Source organism: Punica granatum, chromosome 2 (assembly GCF_007655135.1).
Source record: "Punica granatum isolate Tunisia-2019 chromosome 2, ASM765513v2, whole genome shotgun sequence".
Classification (NCBI taxonomy): Eukaryota; Viridiplantae; Streptophyta; class Magnoliopsida; order Myrtales; family Lythraceae; genus Punica; species Punica granatum.
In genome coordinates this window covers 42,275,457-42,293,444 of record NC_045128.1, presented here as the reverse complement: position 1 = coordinate 42,293,444, position 17,988 = coordinate 42,275,457, and the positions used below count along the sequence as shown (strand labels likewise).

Here is a 17,988-nt window from a genome sequence, read left to right as displayed (position 1 = left end):
ATGATCATTTAAAATTTTCTCATTGTTGGGTAGGCTCCTGAGTTTGACCAAGAAGTAGGTAATGTAACCTTCGGGGAAGGGAAACTGAATAGAAAGTCTGCAAAGCGCCCACAGCCCACTGAATTTGATTCCTTCCACTCTCTTCACCTGAATTATTATTAGCCCTTAGTTAATATTATGCTAATGGGCCCAACTGATAGGCCGTAGTAGTACGCGGTCTGATTCAGTTGTTTTTACTCCAAGTTTCCGCAATAGAGCCGAATCTTCCATTCTAACAACTGTTTAATCCTCGTTTTCTATATAAGCCAACCACCATAACTGCCTTCTGCATCAACAACCTTCTCACATCAACTAAATCGTTTTAAGTTTCCCTCCGATTCATCAATCGCTCGTAATTTGGGTTTTGAGAGAGAGAGAGAGAGAGAGAGAGCGCATCCATAATGAGCGTAGAGGTGTTGGATAGCTCGACGATTGTCAACTTTTTGGAGGATGAAGAGGCCTTCAGCATCTTCATCCAAGACCGTTTCGCACACCTCGACACGGACTGCAATGGGCTGCTCTCCTATGCAGAGATGCTTGAGGAGCTGCGCGCCCTCCGGGTGTTTGAGACCCACTTTGGGATCGATGTGAAGCCCGACCCTGAGGAGCTCTCCCAGGTGTACGGTTCCTTGTTTGTCCAGTTCGATCATGACTCCAATGGGTCGGTGGACCTCGAGGAGTTCACGGCCGAGACCAAGAGGATGATGCTGGCTATGGCTAGTGGCCTCGGGTTCCTGCCGGTTCAGATGGTCCTCGAAGAGGATAGCTTGCTCAAAAAGGCTGTTGAGAGAGAGCTGGCCAAAAGTAATCTCATCCTTGCTTGAAGTTCATGTCCTCGAGGATTCCTAGGTTGAGATCATCGTTCGAACTATTTCAGTGATTAGATATCGTTCTTGCATTTTTTCTTTATACTCATTTGGTCGTTTCGTGCAAGTGTAACCCAACTGAATGATAAAAGGTGAATAAAGGCATCGATTGTGATATTCCCATCTGTTTCTCATTCAATCGGGGATCAATAAAATTTTACAGTAATAGTACAAACTTTTTATTGAAGTCGCGAATTGTACAATTATAAGAATAGAGACATTTCGGGAAATGGAACGAAGGGAAGAAGAGGCTCACCAAACAGCTCAGAGAACGATACGAGGAGATTCCCGGAATCGAAGTCATCCTTCCAAATTTGTGCTAAGGTCGCAGACGTCTTTAGAGTACGACTATTGCCATTATTACCACTAGTACTAGCACTACCACCTTCGGCTTTGACTTCGGCTTCGGCTCCTCCATTATCATTAGGCATTGGCCCTGAAGATGGTGATGGTCCCGCATTGTAATCGCCCGAAGGAGTCGAGGCTTCTTGCATGCTTGATGGTGATAGCTGTGCTGAAACTGCAGTTATTGGACCGTCGGTAGCTGCTCTCTTGCAAGGCCGCAAGTGCTCCGAGTTCTCGGTGGTCGCTTTACGTTTATCTTCACAATGCCAAAAAAAACCACATAGAAGTCAGGTTTTCTGAATCCTTCCAACTAGGGAAGCAATTTTAGTAACAGTTATGCGTACTATTTTCTGAATCATTCGTGCAGTAAAAAGACAATGACTATTACTTGAGTGTGAGGTTATGACTATCGCGGCAGTCTTCAAGAGAGGTTCTGCTGAGGACTGCAGAGGTGGGAAGATTTTGAACCGGTTGTGTATGAATTGGCCACAAGCACGCTGCAAATTGAAAGGTTCCATTAGTTTTGATCCTCTTATGACTGCAGTGGGATTATTAATATTAGAGGAGCTGTCCAGAAAGGGAAGGTCACCAATAAGGCTCCATAAACACGCCAAGCCTCATATCGCTTCAGCTTATTTTTTTGCTGCTCAAGAAGCATCTCCGGTTCAAGGAGCTTGAGATAAGGCTCGAGATTTGGCAATATAAGAAGCCGTACCTGCATATGCATTTTGGGAGACATTAAATCCTAGAATCTGAAAAGCAGGACAAGGAAATTAAACATACAATGTTGGCATTTAGTAACTTCAGATTTTTTTTATTTTTTTTCCTTTTCAGTGCAATCAATAAGTCCAGATTTTGCAAATACAATATAGACTTTAACACCAGGCATAGAGAGAGAGAGAATACCACATTGGGTCCCAATGCAGCTAGACCTTGAATTGCACCATAGTGGGTTGCTAGAGAATGATTTGGATTCATAAATGCATTGACTAGTTGCTTCGTGAGACGAGTCTGTAGAGTCGTATAAACTTGCCCAAATCTGAAAGACATTCAAAATTATTAGTGATGGCTTAGATAAAGCTCCTCTCCTTAAGGAGGATTGGTTTGGAAGGAGATATCCAAAAATTAAAGTTCGTAGAAAGCAGAATATTATTTAAGGTACAGGCCCAGCATAAGCAAAAGACTAGTGTGACCTTCTACAGATAGAAGCAACAAGATTTGCAGCAAAGTCTCTAAGCTCCCAGTGATTGTCTGAAAGCCTTCTCCCCAACCTCTTTGTAACAACACATGTGACAACAGCTGGCATCAGTTGGTGTAACTGACAAAACAACCAATTGCCTCTCAGTTCTAAGATGAAGAACATGTGTTTATACATGAATTCATCAATTCAAGTTAATATCACAACAGCATTAAGTTCGAAGTCAATAATCTTTTCCAGAAACAATGATAGCCAAATGACTAACTAAACATACATAAGGTTCTATATTAATGTGAGAATTCTGGAGAAGGCTTCGAACAACACGCATCAAAGCCAAAAGAAGAGGCAAATCATTCAATCCACGAGACACCTGATATTAGCGGAGAAGGGTCAGTAGCTGGAGAAATGGAATTATACTATATCAGACTGTGTCTCTTAAGGTTTAAAGAAGTACCTCGTCAGCAATAAAGCATGTGAAATATGGGATCAAAGGATGTAGTCCAGAATCTGTTGCCAGACTCACTAATGCTTTTTTGAAAAGGACAGAGTCGGAGTTTCTCACAGTAAGCTCAGTAATCTTTTCAAAATATAGCTGCAGGAAAACAGCAGGTGTCCATATGAGGAACTGTTCAAGAGCAACTAGTAAAACTGCACAGAGTAACTTACCTGAAGTTCCCTGGATAGTACATGCTTAACAGGAAGTTTAATGTCAACAGGCAGCTTATCATCTTTCAGTTCTTGGCTTTTGCTATCAGAAGGAGCTGCAATAACTGATAAAGTGATTGCAATATGACGATCAGAAGGCAGCTTCGATATTTTAAAATAAATCTGCGTGCTCCAAAATTTTCGAAATTCAATGCTGGGAAATAGCACACTCTTGCTGATTTTATCATCTAGCTACTGAAACCTTTTGAGCAAGTAAAAAAACACTCGGTTCTTACAAGCCATGAACATCTCATGAAAATCTAAGTAGGAACACAGTGGTTAGGCAAAGGCTATTCCAGAATCTTAATCTTTGAGCAGGCAAATACCTTGCACTGGAGCATTTTCGGGAATAGCAGGCTGTACACCTTCAATAGCCAGCCAGTGACAGAGGACAGCAGTATCTAATGGCGCTTTTGGTAAAGGAGCTTCAATAACCTGCAAATCATACATTAACTTTACGCTGAGATGCTCAAAAAGAATGAACTGGAGAGAATTGAAAAAGAAGCCATAACTTACATCTTTAATATCTATATCCTTGTCATCGAGATAAAACAGGTCCTTATGTCCAATAGCTTTTCTGAACCGCAAAGGACCACCAGAGGCAAAGCCATATATTGGCTAAGGCATTCAAAGGAAAAGAATTACAGATTAAAATCTCCCCCAAAAAGTCTGTATAAGCATCAAGAGAGACCCAGAGTTCATGCATTCCACCATTAGCATAGTGATTCTCTCAGCACATCACATGCAAAACAAGAATATCTATACATAATCGACCACATAAACGACAACTGTTTGCAAAAATCAAAACTTTATGCTTATTCTTTCACTGTCTGAGATGGGATTGAGGTCTTACAACAGCTAGAGTCATGAACAGATAGTAACAACTTATCAGCACAAATCTACAGATTGAGAAGAAACCAAGAGCCACCAAATTCTTGAGTTATGATGGTAGTTTACCTCAACATTTTTCAAGTTCAGGGCACTATCAACATCGTCAGCCGTCAAAACCGTTCTCCTCGAATGCCGCATGCATTTGATAGCTTCCTGTTGTTCAATTACAGAGAAAAGAAAAGCAAAATTGAGCACGAACTGACCGACCCATGGAATTTATCAAGTTGCAGGGATGCCCCCCTGGGGGGGGGGGGGGGGGGGGGGGGGGGGGGGGGGGGGGCGGGCGTGGTTGACCTGCATGATCTCCCGCATGCGATACTCGACATCAGGGGCGAGAGCGAGGGCAGCATCAGGAGACAGGTTATTGATCCCAATGCTCTGCGCTATGACCTCAATCGTCTCCTTCGGCACAATGCTCATCTTTCTCGTCTGTTAATCTTGCTCCTCCACCGGCACACACAGTAAGGTCGGATACATCAAGATAACATCTCTCTCTCTCAGAAAAAGTGTCTCTCGGGCTTCCGAGTAGCTTTCGTCCGGTGCTCCGGCGGGGCTCGAATAACGGAAGCAGTAAATTGCAGAGGGAAACAGAACCAGTTGGCCTTGATTAAAGCGTCACCGGCAGAGAAGAACCGCGTACTTGCTAGGGTTCGAACTCGACATCCGTAGCACAGAGCTCAACAGCGTCATCCTGCGGAGCACGTGCGCCAGCAGCCGCAGGCTGTGTCGGCTTGGCAGGAGGGAGCATGCACCGGGTTCATCCAAAGAAGTAGTACACCTGTCCTCGCCTTGCCCTGACTTTCTTTCCTCTGTTTTTTTTTTTTTTAATTAGTAAGTTTGCCTGCCCTAACTTTTTGTCCATTCTTCCAATTTAAAATTATATATTTTTATAATAATCTATTTATCCCAGTGCGTCGCATGGATTTATTTCTGATATGGGGTTGCTATTTTGTAAGACGCAGAAGGATACTAGTAGAAACAATGACAATTTTTAAGCTTTTTAAAACAATAATCTTTAGTATAATTTTCTGGTAAGCGTCTTTTAGTATAATTTGATAGACCTCAAGAGAGTGAATGATAAATTTACAGATATTAATTTAGGACACGGAATAACAGCTAATAAGTAAAATGAATTTTCTAAAATTGCATTTCTCTTTATCAATTTTTTTACCAATTAAGCGCAAGCGCAATAATTTATTTCATTCTCAAATTGATTTTGGACATCAACTAGGAAAAATCTTTATTTTATGTGTCAGTGCATTAAGGCATTAATGACAGGTGATCAACTCAGATTCTTTTGTTTTTTTACCAAATTTTTTGAGATTGCTCATTATACTGTATAGTGTATAGTATTTCTTTCTGAATAAGTGGACAATCATTTCTATGGTATTTAATTAATTTACTAAGAGCGCTGTATGTGTCGCATTGATCATTGAGGAAATTATAGTAAATGTAGAAAGGCGCAAATCAGTCAAATACAGCCATACCAAAAACTGCACCCAGACGAGCCCAAAGAGCCCCTTATAAAGTGGACCATTGCTCCTAGCTACGATTATTTGTTGAAAGGTAATCAGAGAGATCAAATCAATGGAGAGAAAACTTGTTCTCGTTTCCATTCTCAAATTGCTGCTCGTGATCCTCGTTGCGATGGCTGCGTTCACTCCGTCTGCCTTTGGAGGACCGTCGAAGGGCACCGGCGCCAAAATTTCTTGCTGCGCGAATTGCTGCCCTAGGTTTCCAGAGTGTTGCTTTCATTAAGTGATTTGCACTATATTTGGTTATCTTGTTGCTTGATAAATAAGAAAACTGTATTTATATTGATATTCTGCACTGCTACTCTCCACTGGTGATCTCCTTTTTTTTTTGGCTAAACCGAAGTATCCAGGTTTCGTAAAACTAATCACGTTAAAGGCGCTCCGGTGATTTCAAGTGGTTTCAAATCCGGGATCGGATTGATACTTAAACTCCTCCTTAACCATCAGATCAAAACCCTTGGAGTTTTCACTAATTACCTCCGTCTAATCTAACTCATTCACTGTGACATGGTCACATGTCTCGCAATCGGAAATTACGAAATTGAATCACTTGCAACTTTTCAAGGCGATCATCGGTAATGTATAGAGATCTAGCAAAAAGTGGTAGTCAAATCTAGGGGTGTGCACGGGTACCGGGTATACCCGGAACCGGTTGGAACCTACCCTAATGGGTAAGGTCTGGGTAGCTCGTATTGAAAATAGGGTAGGTTCCGGGTATTAAAATTAGGAACCTGTGAAAATCGATTCCGGTTCCGGTTCCTGTCTACAGGGTACCCGGAACCGGTTATTTATAAAAAAAAAAAGAGGAAAGGGTAAAGTTACTATCTCCTCTAATGAATCAAAACATAGGTACTTTGTTATGTGAGATCGTATTATGGATGTTCAATTTTGTCGATGGATTGATGAGACATATTATTATTTCATTGTTGTGGATTAATCTAAATTTTGTTGATAATCTATTTGGCATGATTACTGATTATGTATGTGATATTTTCGATTTTATTTAGCGAAAGGAAAAAATTTACAGGTTCCAACAGAGTACCTGGAACCTGTGGTATAATACAGGTTCCGGGTAGGGTCCGGTTCCATGATTCAATAGGGTAGGGTCCGGTTTCAAAATCTTGAAACCTGTCCCTTACAGGGTAGGGTCCGGGTATTATGAAAAATACAGGGTACCCGGAACCGATCACCCCTAGTCAAATCTAAGATCTACCAGGAGCAAGGTTTGCTACGTGTAAAATGGATGACGACCGCAAGCAATAATTAAGCAAAATTGTTGTTGTGCGAGCTTTAGGGTGCAAAGTGGTTGGTAAAAAATATTAAGTGTGTAAAATGTAATTTCTATAAAATGTGATATATTCGCATCGTTGCGCCCCCTGCTAAGTGCGCCGACGGCCCACACATCCCCTCTTCCTCCTCTTCAGCTTCGGCTCAATCCGACAAATTCGGCAAGCCGAAACAAAGCTCTTTGATGGCGCCATTGCCCACTCACTTCCTCTTCTTCCTCTTCCTCTTCACTTCCCCAGCACTGTCCACTCCTTCTCACACCCACCGACTCCAATCTGAGCCCTCCGATGAAGCATTCACCTCCGTCCTCATCTCCCAGAACGGCCTTGACTTCCTCAAGGACTTGCTCGTCACCAAGGCCATCTCCTCCATTATCCCGCTACAGCTTCCCCAAATCGAGAAGACCGTCAAAATCCCATTCGTGGGCAATGTCCGAATGGTCTTGTCCAATGTCACAATCTACGAAATTGGGGTCCCCACCTCGTATGTTCGTCCTGGCGACGCCGGTGTTACCATAATCGCCTCGGAGACTACCTGCAATTTGAGCATGAACTGGTACTATTCCTACAGCACTTGGCTCGTTCCCATCGAGGTAACTGATAAGGGGCGGGCTTCTGTTAAGGTGAGGATTGGGAGACCCGATCAGCAGAATTGTCATTTGAAAGTTAGCTCCTTTTTAAAAAAAAAAAAAATCCTTCTCTCTTTTTCTTTTTCTTCTTTCCATTGTTGGCTTAGCAAACTGTTGTCAGCTGGCGAGTCTCCGATCTTTCCCCAATTTAGCTTGGTTGTTGAAGAAGCTACTGGGTGGCTTTATGCTGTATTTCTTCCTAAAAATGTGCTCTTTTGGGGCAAAGTTGAACCTCCTTGGGTAATTGTTGGGTAGCTGATGGAGTGCTTTCATGGAAATTTTCTAACCACTTGGAAGATGATTGAGAACGAGCACTGTTATCTGCTGAAGTCCCTTCTAAAAGCAAAGCCAATTTCGCTTTTCAAACATTGCATAGGGTAGACGAGTGTATAATATCTGTGGATCAGAGTCTTCCTAATCGTTTGTAAAGTCTTTTTCATGCCGGAGATAATTTGCTATTACTCCTGCAGTAGCAGAAGACAACTTTTGTTTAGTGATAATGAGACCAGCTAGGAGTCCTGTGCTGTTTTTAAGTCCTGACCACTTTGGTTTCTTCCAATGTTCCTGCTCCGTGCGTTCTGATAAGTACTTGATTTGGATAATGAATATTGATTTGCTGCTTCTTGGTAAGGTTGAAGGCATGGAAGTGGGGCTTACCCTGGGCTTGGAAAACGATGGAGGAACCCTCAAGCTTTCTCTTTTGGAATGTGGGTGTCACGTTCGTGATATATTGATAAAATTAGACGGAGGAGCTTCTTGGCTGTATCAAGGGTACGAATGATTGTTGGACTCCATTGTTATTTATCTGCCTCTGTGTTGTCTTTAGGGATGTTGAATTTTCACTGCATGATCCATTGACCAGAGGAACAACAATGTCCTAGCTCATCTATTTCCTGAAACTAATACTTGGTTGTGGCTTGTATACGGTGTTAATTTCTCTTATAATTTTGACTTATGTTTATGGATATCTTTGATGTATCTGTCAGAATGGTTGATGCATTTAAAGAGCAAATTAGCTCGGCAGTGGAAAAGGCTATTCCCAAGAAACTGGAAGAAGGAACGTTAAAGCTTGATTCTGTTCTCCGAGATCTTCCAAAAGAAGTTCCCGTGGATGATAATGCTTCCGTGAACGTGACTTTTGTGAATGGTCCTCTCTTGACCAATTCTTCAATAGGTTTTGGGATTAACGGGTTGTTCACTGCAAAAGAGAAAGCTCTGGTCCCGAGGAATAGTTGGAATTTTCAACTACCAGTTCTCTGCCGGGATCCTGCCAAAATGCTGGGAATTTCATTAGATGAGGCCGTTTTCAAATCTGCAGCAGCATTGTATTATGATGTAAGCGTAAATTCAGTGCAGTCATTTCCTTTTGAGTTATAATAAGCATATCGAAGGGATTTTGTATGCAATATGATATTGCACCTATAGCACAATCAATTTGAAATATATAAATATTGGGTTAATCATAATTGTTACATCTATTCCCAGTTTTCTGTATTATCCTTCATTTATTATGTTCTTAACTATAAATTTTCTCATTGGCAGGCAAAGTTTATGCAGTGGATAGTGGACAAAATACCTGATCAATCCCTCCTAAATACTGCAGGGTGGAGATTTATAATTCCTCAGTTGTACAAGAAATACCCAAATCATGACATGAACATGAATATATCACTCTCTGCCCCTCCAGATATAAGAATCTCAGATAACAATATCGGTGCCACCGTTTATGCAGACCTTATAATAGATGTTCTCGAAGCAGAAGAAGTAATCCCAGTTGCATGCATCTCACTGGTAAATCGTACTTGCCAAAAGGACCTCTTATTTTATTTATTTATTTTTTCCCTGAATCAAGATTTTGCTTCTGCTCCTCTGTGATTAGTTCTTGATCGGTTGCATCTTAATAAGTTGTATTGCTGCTTTTGATTGGTTTAGGTGATACGTGGTTCGGGTTCCGTTAGAATTGTACAGAACAACCTTGCTGGCAGTGTGAAGTTGAGTGACTTTTCGATGTCATTGAAGTGGAGTAATATTGGCAATTTGCGGATTTATCTAGTTCAGGTACAGCATTACACTGAGAATGACTTCTCTGTTAATTCGAATTTCTGGTTAAAAGTATCCAGATAAAATGTGGCTTCTCTTACTGCAGCCCGTGATATGGACAGCCATCGAGACCGTCTTTGTTCCCTACGCAAACTCACACCTAGCAAAAGGATTTCCCTTGCCAATAGTTCATGGGTTCACTCTTCAGGATGCCGAGATCATCTTGACGAACTCAAGAATCACAGTATGTGGTGATGTATCGTATGCAGAGGAAGACATGCTAAGACATTCATTACTTTTTGATGCATTCTAAGGTTCAGGACATAGAAGGATAATGGCGCTGTTTCTTTGGTTGCACCATTTGTACAGTGTTGTATCATATTGTATAATAATGTGCTTGTGTACCATTTAAAAGAAACTGGATCAGCCGAGCCCAAACACGAGGCTGAAGATATTTCAGCATACATGCTAGAATCTTTTGTGGATTTTAAAAAGATGTGTCAGGCAACGGAGGATTCTGTGATATTTTTGAATGGCATCCCAAAGAATGGTCTCCAGGATTCTGGGAGCGGCTTAGCTCGACCATAGGAATGGTCTCTAGGATTCTGAACGACTCTGAATTATTTACCACGCTTCCATCGAAAGGCTTCGTGATTCTTGAGAACTAGTCTAAATTCGAACATCCCGAGAGTGAGTTCATTCGCGTAAATTTTCTATGAGCATTGAGGAGGCTCGTCCAATTTGCTCATTTTAGCAACGACTAAGAAAATGCAGAAAGGCGGAGGAGGGAAATGTAGTGGCATGGCAACAATTTGAATTCAAAGCATTAAAAAAAGTAGCATACGGAGTCCGCTTTCCTTCTTCCCCTCCTCATTCCTTTCCTCGAGCTCTCCCTCTCCCTCTTCCTCTCCCTTTCCCCCCGTAGACGAACGCTTCAACCCCCCTTCTCGGCTGCTTCTCCTTCGTCTTTGAGCTGCACACGATCTCTAGAGAGAGGAGAGAGGATGGCGGGGGCGGGATCGAAGCGGAACTACGAGGAACTCCGGCGGCAGAGGATGGAGGAGAACAAGAAGCGGATGGAGGAGCTCAACCTCTCCAAGCTCGCCTCTGCTCTTGCCGCAAGCCCCAAGGAGTCAACTTCGGTAACACCACTGTGCTACACATACTCTGGAAGAAGAGAAGATGAAGAAAAATAATGATTTTTGATGAATGAAAAAGAACCATTTGTTCTCGTTCTTTTTGCAGGTGAAAGAGAGCAAGCCACGCGGAATCCGCAAGCAATCGGAGCCGTCCTCTGCACCTGCAAGGAGGTCGAGCCGCGTAGCTAACTTGCCCCCTCGAAGTTACAAGGAAGTAAGTCTCTCTCTCTCTGTCTCCGTCTCTGTCTCTCTGTCTCATGCTGTGTTCTGCATTTGAAACCATTTCGCCTGTGAAGTATAAGTGAAATCTGCCTAAAATAGGACTTTTGAAGTCTTGACAAATTGTAAGGAAAGTTGTTGTAGAGAACTCTAAGAATGCTTCGTTTATTCTATGATGGATCAGTGTAGACATCAACAACTATTGAATCAGTTCCTCCATCGCTAAGAATAGTTACACAAGCCGAGCAAATAAAACCCACTATACTTTCACGATAAAATTGATAAACAGGAAAAGGAAAAGAACTTTTGGTCCCATAGAAATAGTGGAAATTTTCCTGGTGGAAATTATCTAGTAATTGGAGATGAAAAGAGAGACCAAAAATACTGTGAACAATGCGGAGTCGAATGTGTTGATTCTCGGATACAAAGATAGTCCATTGTCTGTATTTTTTAGCATTTGTGTCCTGATATTGTTTCGGCTATATGTGTCTCTGGGTGTCTGAAAACTCTGCTTCATACTAACAGGGGAAATGGTACTATAATTAGTTAATAACATCTTGTTTTCTGCAAAAGTGTGGTGGGTTTTGATTTGAGGACTATGGATCCCACTTGAGGACTCTCTTTTGCATTGCATTATATGTTTACGAATGTCTTCATCACACCATTCTAGAAAATGTTCTGGATTGGGCGCCCGTTTCGGAGTGCCTTCTCTCTAATTTAGTTGATCTACATGTTGGTTTATCTTTGGCAGGTCCTTGAACTCGACCCTTCAGTGAGAGTGAGGTGGTTCATGATAACAACAAATATTCTTCTTTCTGTTTCTCTTTGCAAATTGACTCCATAATATTCTATTTAAAAACTTGATCCTACTAGGGGCCACTCGAGGAGGGATTTGTCGGATAGAATATATGCTTCTGATGAGATCAGGCAGTATGCCGTTGACAGAGCAGGTCAACTTGAAACCCGGTTAGGAGCCACATTCCCAAGTTTTGTGAAGCCTATGCTTCAATCTCACGTGACCGGAGGATTTTGGCTGGTAATGTTTCATCACTCAAAGTCTTTTCAGTCCAACCGTGTAGTCTCTCATTTTGGGTGTAAATAACTAGGTGACAGAGCACTTTCACTTTCTTTCAGAAAATGTCCTCTTGCAATATCTAGGGAAGAATTAAAGCATGTTATAGGAAACTGCTATTGTTGTCTGTGGTCTTAGTTGGTGTTTGATACCTGAGTGCTCAAGTGCTTGGAATGGAATGAAAGAACTCGATCAGTAATATGACCCATGCTTGCTTAGTTGATATGTTTACTTGATTGGAGATCTTTTTTTACAAATTTTCTTCATTCTTTTTCTTCCTGCCTTCACCCCCTTCATTCTTGTTCTTCATGATTCTTAACCAACTGTTAATCACTTAACCTATCAGATTTTATCGCAAGTACTCTTAGTTTTTAATCTCACTTCAAGGTTTTGCTGAAATGCATCGCTAGGGACAAAGTAGAAAAGTTTGCATAGGAAGTCCCTGCATTTGGGTTCTAGATCATGACCGGCCATCTAAGGCTATAGATTTAGGTTCTTAAGCTTCTCAGTTTATACCCAATGAACAAGGCATCTTGATCTGCTAAAGGGACATGTCCTACAATTAACTTCTTGGTAATTTGTTCGTATTCGGGTTGAAGTGAAAAACCATAACGAAGAGCTGGGATTATTTGTTTGTGCATGACACTAAAACAGGGTCTTCCAAATAAATTCTGCAAGAAACATCTTCCCCATCGTGATGAAACAGTAACTTTAGTAGACGAGAATGGAACAGAGCATCCAACAAAGTACCTCGCAGAGAAAAATGGCCTCAGTGGTGGGTGGAGAGGATTCGCCATCGACCATGAACTGGTTGATGGAGATGCTTTGGTGTTTCGGCTAATCAAGCCTACAGTGTTCAAGGTAATTTCGTGATAATTATAATAGGCTTGATCGATATCCTTCCACCTAAATTTACAGATTCTTACTGGAACTTTAGCAGTATCTATTACAATTTTAATGGCGTTAAAGGAATGATAATTTGCATCTGGAATTACAGATTCTTCCACAATTTACAGATTCTCCACATTTTTGTGGGAAGTGAAACAATAGCAACATATGTTCTGATCTTCAGTTATATCCAATCATACTGGCATGAGAGACTGCTTCTGCTATGCTCAAACAAAACAACATATTTCACTTTGCTAGCTGTTCGTGTTTCTGTCCAGTGGGGATTCTGTGTGTTCATCACAGTATACAATGTGAGGAGCAGCCTTTCCTGTTTTAGATGACTTGAAACTTTCAGTAATTCTTCCCAATAAAAGATATCTTTGATGATACGAGACATCATCTTCATCTATTGAGTATCACGAGTTTCATTGCGTGTCGACAAGTATGTTTGTTCAGGTATACATTATCAGGGCATATGTATCTGACGAGGAACAAGAACCTGAAGAAAATGCTAAGGAAGGACCAAATGTCTCCCACTTGGACAGAAGTGCCAAACGAGTCCGAGCAAGTAAGCACTTCACTTTCCTTTCATCTCCATTAGCTTTAGCAAAACCGATTTATCGAATCTATATGCCAAGTCCACTTCATATTTTCAGTTTCCAGAGTTTTATCAACTTCTGATATCGTTGTTTTGACAGGCAAAAAGAAGTAAGACTCCTGGTGAAGAAGGGAAGGGAAGTTTTTGCCGACTTCGCCTCATGTAAATCTGGCGATTTAATGTAACACTTCTGATCATTATTGGTAGCAGACAATACATATGATCAATTATTGGTAGCAGATGCTCTTGAGACCATCTGATTTTCTCGCTATTGGCATCCTCCAGTTCTGTAAAACAATATGCATGGATTCTCTACTGTCATCATCAGTGCAATGAAAAATTCTAACGGAAGAGAGCTGTGGTCGAGAATGGATCGCGTTCCCTTTCGCGTAACGAAGGCTACATGTAGAATTCCTAGTTAATTTAACGAAAAAGATTCGACAAAAATGAGAATCTAATTGCTCTATACGAGTCATCAACATGGATCATGGGCTTGCAGAGAGCTAATGGGCCCCGAAATGGGCTTCTCAAATGGGCCCAAAGTGGGAAAATGGAGCCCAATAGAGAAAAACAGTTGACCGGATTAGATTCTTCCCTCCCTCAACAGGCAAAACCACCACTCACTGGACACCGTCCGTGAGAAAAAACGAAAACCTCTGTAAAACCTCTCTGCTCTGTCTCTCTGTCTCTCGCCATTAAAATGCAAATCTCTCCCGTCAATCTCCCTCTCAAACCTCCATTAACGTTGCCTTTTCCTTCTGTTCAGCCCATCTTGCATTCACGGCAATCCCCTCAGATCCCTGCAGATTCCCGCCACAGGCTGCTCTACCTCCCGCCCCTCAATTCGCTCAGGGGCTCGGGCTACTTGTCCACCATTAACCGGGCCATCGAAGAGGAAGAGTATCGGAAGGCCCGAGCTGAGGTAGCTCGCAGAGGGATTGGAGTGGAAGGGTATTCGATCGAGGGGATTTCGGTTGGCGGGCACGAGACGTGTCTCATAGTTCCGGAGTTTAAGTGCGCGTTCGATATCGGGAAGTGCCCTAGCAGGGCTATCCAGCAGAATTTTGTGTTCATCACTCACGCCCATCTCGATCATATTGTAAGCTCTCAGCTACAATCTCCATGTTGCATAAAAAGATGTGCTTGTGCTGATTTTAGTTCCGCATTGTTGATTCTTTTGAGTATACTGGCTTTTCGGCAAAATTGCATTACAATCTATCATGAAAAATTGACTTCTGAAGAACTGACTTGTGCCGCAGCTGCCATTTCACATCACATGTGACTGCTAAATGGACTAAACAATAGGCGCCGCACCCTTGGGGTTTAGTAATAATGATTTGTTGGGTTCGGATTAAAATTAGGAGGTTTTGGTGTTGAATAGTGTATTTGGCTCATAGTTTGCTTGTTCCACCTTTTGGCATGATGGGGATTTAATGGGGCGTGAACTAAGTTTCCCCTTAAATGGCCCAGGAGCCCAAGTTCGTTCCACGAACATGATTCTAACCGCTAGTTGGAGCTCATCTGGTTGAACATGCTTTGATATTCCAGGGTGGATTACCGATGTATGTAGCCTTCCGCGGTTTGTATAATTTAAAGCCTCCAACAGTGTTTGTCCCTCCTTGCATTAAAGAAGATGTGGAGAAGCTGCTTGACATTCATAGGACCATGAGCCAGGTGGAACTGAACCTTGATTTGGTTGCGCTCGATGTGGGTATGTTGCTCTGGTGTTTTCTTGGTATGTTAACGTGATTATTTGCTATTCTCTTTATGAGCGAGCTGAGTTTTAATTTTGATCTCAGGAGAAACATATGAATTGAGAAACAACCTAGTTGTACGACCGTTCAAGACACACCATGTTATTCCAAGCCAGGTATAATCCAGGATGCATTGCTTTGGACTATGTAGAGTGTTTGGATGAAAAAACTGTTATTTCATGTGGGAAACTACAAACTCAATTATAGCTGTAGAATATTTATGAAAATATTTCAAGATCTGTCTTGAAACAATTATCTGATGCTTCAGTGTTGCTCGAAGGGGGCCAATTAAGTTTCCATTACTACCATCAAAAGCATATTCTAACGTTGTGATCCAAAATTAATTTCTAGAAAACTACATCTACTTAGAAGATGAATAATATAACGTGGCGAGTTGTTTTTCTGCAGGGTTATGTTGTATACTCAGTCAGGAAAAAGCTGAAGAAGCAGTACATTCATCTTAAAGGGAACCAAATTGAGAAATTGAAGAAGTCTGGTGTTGAGGTTGGTGATCTTTGCAACTGTCAACAGATTGTGTCTCTTCTTTGTGGTCCTGATTGATATTGAGCTCTTGATTTGCCTGTTTTCTGCAGATTACAGACATCATATTGTCTCCAGAGGTTGCCTTTACTGGGGATACAACAGCTGAATATATGCTTAATCCACGCAATGCTGATGCCTTGAGGGCCAAAGTTCTCATAACAGAGGTGTGGATCTATCTATATGTTAAGGGTCACTCCTTCCTTTATGTTCATTTGATCCTTGTTATCAATATCATTGATTTCAAGCAAAGGCAGCCTCTTGTTTTTTCACAGGCTACATTTTTAGATGATGCAACTAGTATTGAGCATGCGCAACAACTTGGGCATACCCATATATCTGAGGTATACTTTTAGAATATTAGCCCCCATCTTTCCCAGTTGCACTAGCTATAGTTGCAGTCTTTATGTCTGAGTGGAATACTGCCAAAATTGCAGATCATTCAGCATGCTGAGTGGATTCGGAATAAGGCTGTTTTGTTGACCCATTTTTCTTCACGTTACAGCATAGAGGTAATCATTCAACGTATGATTCTTTTCCAAGAAATCTAGTGTTCATTCAAGCGATTCTCGAATCTGTTTTCTTCTATATGAACTGCCAGCATCAGGCTTTGTTCCTCTAGGGGAAGGGACTGCCTGCATTTGCAAATTTCCAATGTCGATTTCTCCATAAACTTCAGTTATAATCACACGATTCATCTCTGTTCCTTTTTTTTTTCCCCCAAAATTCTGCAGGACATACGTCAGGCAGCCTCAAAGTTGCAGTCGAGGGTGTCTGCGAAAGTAGTCACTCTTACAGAAGGTTTCAAATCTGTGTATTCATAGATGCCTACTTGCTTCCTCGAAATTGTACTCAGTACACGGATGAAAGCCGGACATGAGAATTATGCTGCAGTTAATTCTTTTGTGAATAGACTACGGTTCTAATCAAGACAGTAATTAGCCAGCAAGAATCTTCTATTCTCCGGACCCATGAGGCCATGAACACTTTCAAATTGATCTGATAATACACAATAAAAGACGAGCGCAGACCACATTTTCCATAAAAATTCCAACATTGGAGAAATTCAAAAAAGGAAAAAAAAAAGAAAAAGAAAAAAAGAAGAAGATAAAAAAAGTAAAAGGGGTGGCTTGTTTCCATGAACAATGGACTTAGCAGCTCAGCTTCAGCTGATCTTCTCTCTCGCTGTCCTCATAAATCCAACTCAAAACCGTTCAAAAAACCAATCTGTGAGACAGTTAAGGTCTTCACCTTAGTGCTTTCCTGCGGCTGCTCTACGGGAGCAGCTTTGTCCATCACAACCCCGCCAACATGTTTGAAAAATTTCCAGAAGTAGACATTCGCCTGAAGCCAGTTCTAAACCAATCGGAGCCTCGTACGAATCATTACACCTGTAACCCAAGTGCGACCCCGCAAGTCTCCCTAGCTCTGCTCCAGCCTGGACCCCTCCAACCTATCACTTCCTGTTGGGGGCACCTTACATCGTACATAGCCCTCCGTCTCCAACTTCGCCTACGAGTGACAACATGTCCTTTTACCTCTCTACACATCAGCATCTTCCGGGGGACCCGAGAATTACTATTCCTTCTACCTCGACGACGTCGCTCCTGATGATTGACCTCTGCCACCGGCTCTAGCCCAGCCCAGCCATTCCAACATGGTCCAAATGCCTTTCATGCCTCAGTATGGTCTGCAACCATTGGATCCCATATATGTCGGCCGACCCTTTTTTTGGAGGACATCAATACCCATATGGACTCTCACAAGATATGACCCAATTACCAGACATGACCCAGTACCCGATGCCCTTGGCCTAGTGTATCCACAATATCCACCGATGCTGACCCCCCCACCCCCCCCGCCCCCCCCCCCCCCCCCCCCCCCCCCCCCCCCCCCCCCCAGCTTTTTCCCAAATTGACCTCCATGCACACAACGTCCAGTCGCACCAACCCATCGGTTGCCCTTCCCTGCTGAATCCCATGTCCAGTTCTCTAGCCTTCTGCCCTGTTCCCTGATGCCGTCCACTGACACCGATACTACAGGGCGGTTTCGAGCGCCAGTGGCGATGACCCATTACGGGCGGAAGGCATAGCGTGCATGACTGGTTTACCACTAGCAAGGCAGGTGGGCAACACGGTGCGCTCCCTGCGAACAGACTCGAAGCTGCTGGTATCGGCCCCACATTCAAATGCCAAGCTCCAACCAGCACTGTTTGGGGTGGGATCTGATGGTCGCCATCTTTTG

General features: G+C 42.3%; 5 protein-coding genes across 11 annotated transcripts; 4 read left to right on the top strand and 1 right to left on the bottom strand.

Annotated features, from left to right (window-relative positions):
• Positions 1-340: 340 nt before the first annotated feature.
• Positions 341-1,022, top strand: LOC116197363. The gene has a single exon (XM_031527485.1). It carries the CDS (start codon positions 441-443, stop codon positions 861-863), a length of 423 nt encoding a protein of 140 aa, XP_031383345.1. The 5' UTR covers positions 341-440; the 3' UTR covers positions 864-1,022.
• Positions 998-4,794, bottom strand: LOC116197362 (transcription initiation factor TFIID subunit 6). The gene is made up of 12 exons (XM_031527483.1): positions 4,339-4,794; positions 4,111-4,197; positions 3,670-3,771; positions 3,480-3,588; positions 3,115-3,218; positions 2,903-3,040; positions 2,723-2,818; positions 2,444-2,568; positions 2,157-2,289; positions 1,840-1,965; positions 1,639-1,747; positions 998-1,506 (listed from the first exon to the last, which is right to left on the bottom strand). The coding sequence occupies exons 1-12, from the start codon at positions 4,462-4,464 to the stop codon at positions 1,109-1,111; spliced, it is 1,653 nt and encodes a 550-aa protein (XP_031383343.1). The 5' UTR covers positions 4,465-4,794; the 3' UTR covers positions 998-1,108.
• A 2,157-nt stretch (positions 4,795-6,951) lies between these two features.
• Positions 6,952-10,028, top strand: LOC116197266 (putative BPI/LBP family protein At1g04970). The gene is made up of 6 exons (XM_031527349.1): positions 6,952-7,488; positions 8,126-8,265; positions 8,481-8,829; positions 9,037-9,285; positions 9,427-9,552; positions 9,641-10,028. The coding sequence occupies exons 1-6, from the start codon at positions 7,051-7,053 to the stop codon at positions 9,845-9,847; spliced, it is 1,509 nt and encodes a 502-aa protein (XP_031383209.1). The 5' UTR covers positions 6,952-7,050; the 3' UTR covers positions 9,848-10,028.
• A 274-nt stretch (positions 10,029-10,302) lies between these two features.
• On the top strand, positions 10,303-13,801 carry LOC116197267 (B3 domain-containing protein Os06g0194400-like). 6 transcript variants are annotated; one of them, XM_031527350.1, is made up of 8 exons: positions 10,304-10,676; positions 10,780-10,887; positions 11,644-11,675; positions 11,766-11,928; positions 12,619-12,825; positions 12,981-13,163; positions 13,309-13,420; positions 13,551-13,801. In XM_031527350.1, the coding sequence occupies exons 1-8, from the start codon at positions 10,539-10,541 to the stop codon at positions 13,562-13,564; spliced, it is 957 nt and encodes a 318-aa protein (XP_031383210.1). In that variant the 5' UTR covers positions 10,304-10,538; the 3' UTR covers positions 13,565-13,801. The 6 variants fall into 6 exon arrangements, 5 of the variants coding, with proteins under 5 accessions (XP_031383213.1, XP_031383210.1, XP_031383211.1 ...); XR_004155011.1 differs by having other exon boundaries at positions 10,305-10,676; positions 13,296-13,420; XM_031527351.1 differs by having other exon boundaries at positions 10,310-10,676; positions 13,111-13,163.
• A 265-nt stretch (positions 13,802-14,066) lies between these two features.
• LOC116194127 (tRNase Z TRZ2, chloroplastic) lies at positions 14,067-16,693 on the top strand. Of its 2 annotated transcripts, none has more exons than XM_031522861.1 (8): positions 14,067-14,549; positions 14,999-15,161; positions 15,250-15,320; positions 15,613-15,708; positions 15,798-15,911; positions 16,020-16,088; positions 16,182-16,256; positions 16,479-16,693. In XM_031522861.1, the coding sequence occupies exons 1-8, from the start codon at positions 14,151-14,153 to the stop codon at positions 16,566-16,568; spliced, it is 1,077 nt and encodes a 358-aa protein (XP_031378721.1). In that variant the 5' UTR covers positions 14,067-14,150; the 3' UTR covers positions 16,569-16,693. The 2 variants fall into 2 exon arrangements, with proteins under 2 accessions (XP_031378721.1, XP_031378720.1); XM_031522860.1 differs by having other exon boundaries at positions 16,002-16,088.
• The last annotated feature ends 1,295 nt before the right edge of the window (positions 16,694-17,988 follow it).

Coding starts and splice junctions, on each gene's coding strand:
- LOC116197363 (XM_031527485.1), top strand. CDS start 441: ATGAGCGTAGAGGTGTTGGATAGCTCGACGATTGTCAACTTTTTGGAG.
- LOC116197362 (XM_031527483.1), bottom strand. CDS start 4,464: ATGAGCATTGTGCCGAAGGAGACGATTGAGGTCATAGCGCAGAGCATT. Junction 3,772..4,110: donor TGAACTTGAAAAATGTTGAG/GTAAACTACCAT, acceptor TGAATGCCTTAG/CCAATATATGGCTTTGCCTC. Junction 1,507..1,638: donor AGTCATAACCTCACACTCAA/GTAATAGTCATT, acceptor GGCATTGTGAAG/ATAAACGTAAAGCGACCACC.
- LOC116197266 (XM_031527349.1), top strand. CDS start 7,051: ATGGCGCCATTGCCCACTCACTTCCTCTTCTTCCTCTTCCTCTTCACT. Junction 8,266..8,480: donor GCTTCTTGGCTGTATCAAGG/GTACGAATGATT, acceptor TGTATCTGTCAG/AATGGTTGATGCATTTAAAG. Junction 9,286..9,426: donor CAGTTGCATGCATCTCACTG/GTAAATCGTACT, acceptor TGATTGGTTTAG/GTGATACGTGGTTCGGGTTC.
- LOC116197267 (XM_031527350.1), top strand. CDS start 10,539: ATGGCGGGGGCGGGATCGAAGCGGAACTACGAGGAACTCCGGCGGCAG. Junction 10,888..11,643: donor CCCCTCGAAGTTACAAGGAA/GTAAGTCTCTCT, acceptor TATCTTTGGCAG/GTCCTTGAACTCGACCCTTC. Junction 13,164..13,308: donor TGTTCATCACAGTATACAAT/GTGAGGAGCAGC, acceptor ATGTTTGTTCAG/GTATACATTATCAGGGCATA.
- LOC116194127 (XM_031522860.1), top strand. CDS start 14,151: ATGCAAATCTCTCCCGTCAATCTCCCTCTCAAACCTCCATTAACGTTG. Junction 15,162..15,249: donor TTTGGTTGCGCTCGATGTGG/GTATGTTGCTCT, acceptor TTTTGATCTCAG/GAGAAACATATGAATTGAGA. Junction 16,089..16,181: donor GGCATACCCATATATCTGAG/GTATACTTTTAG, acceptor CCAAAATTGCAG/ATCATTCAGCATGCTGAGTG.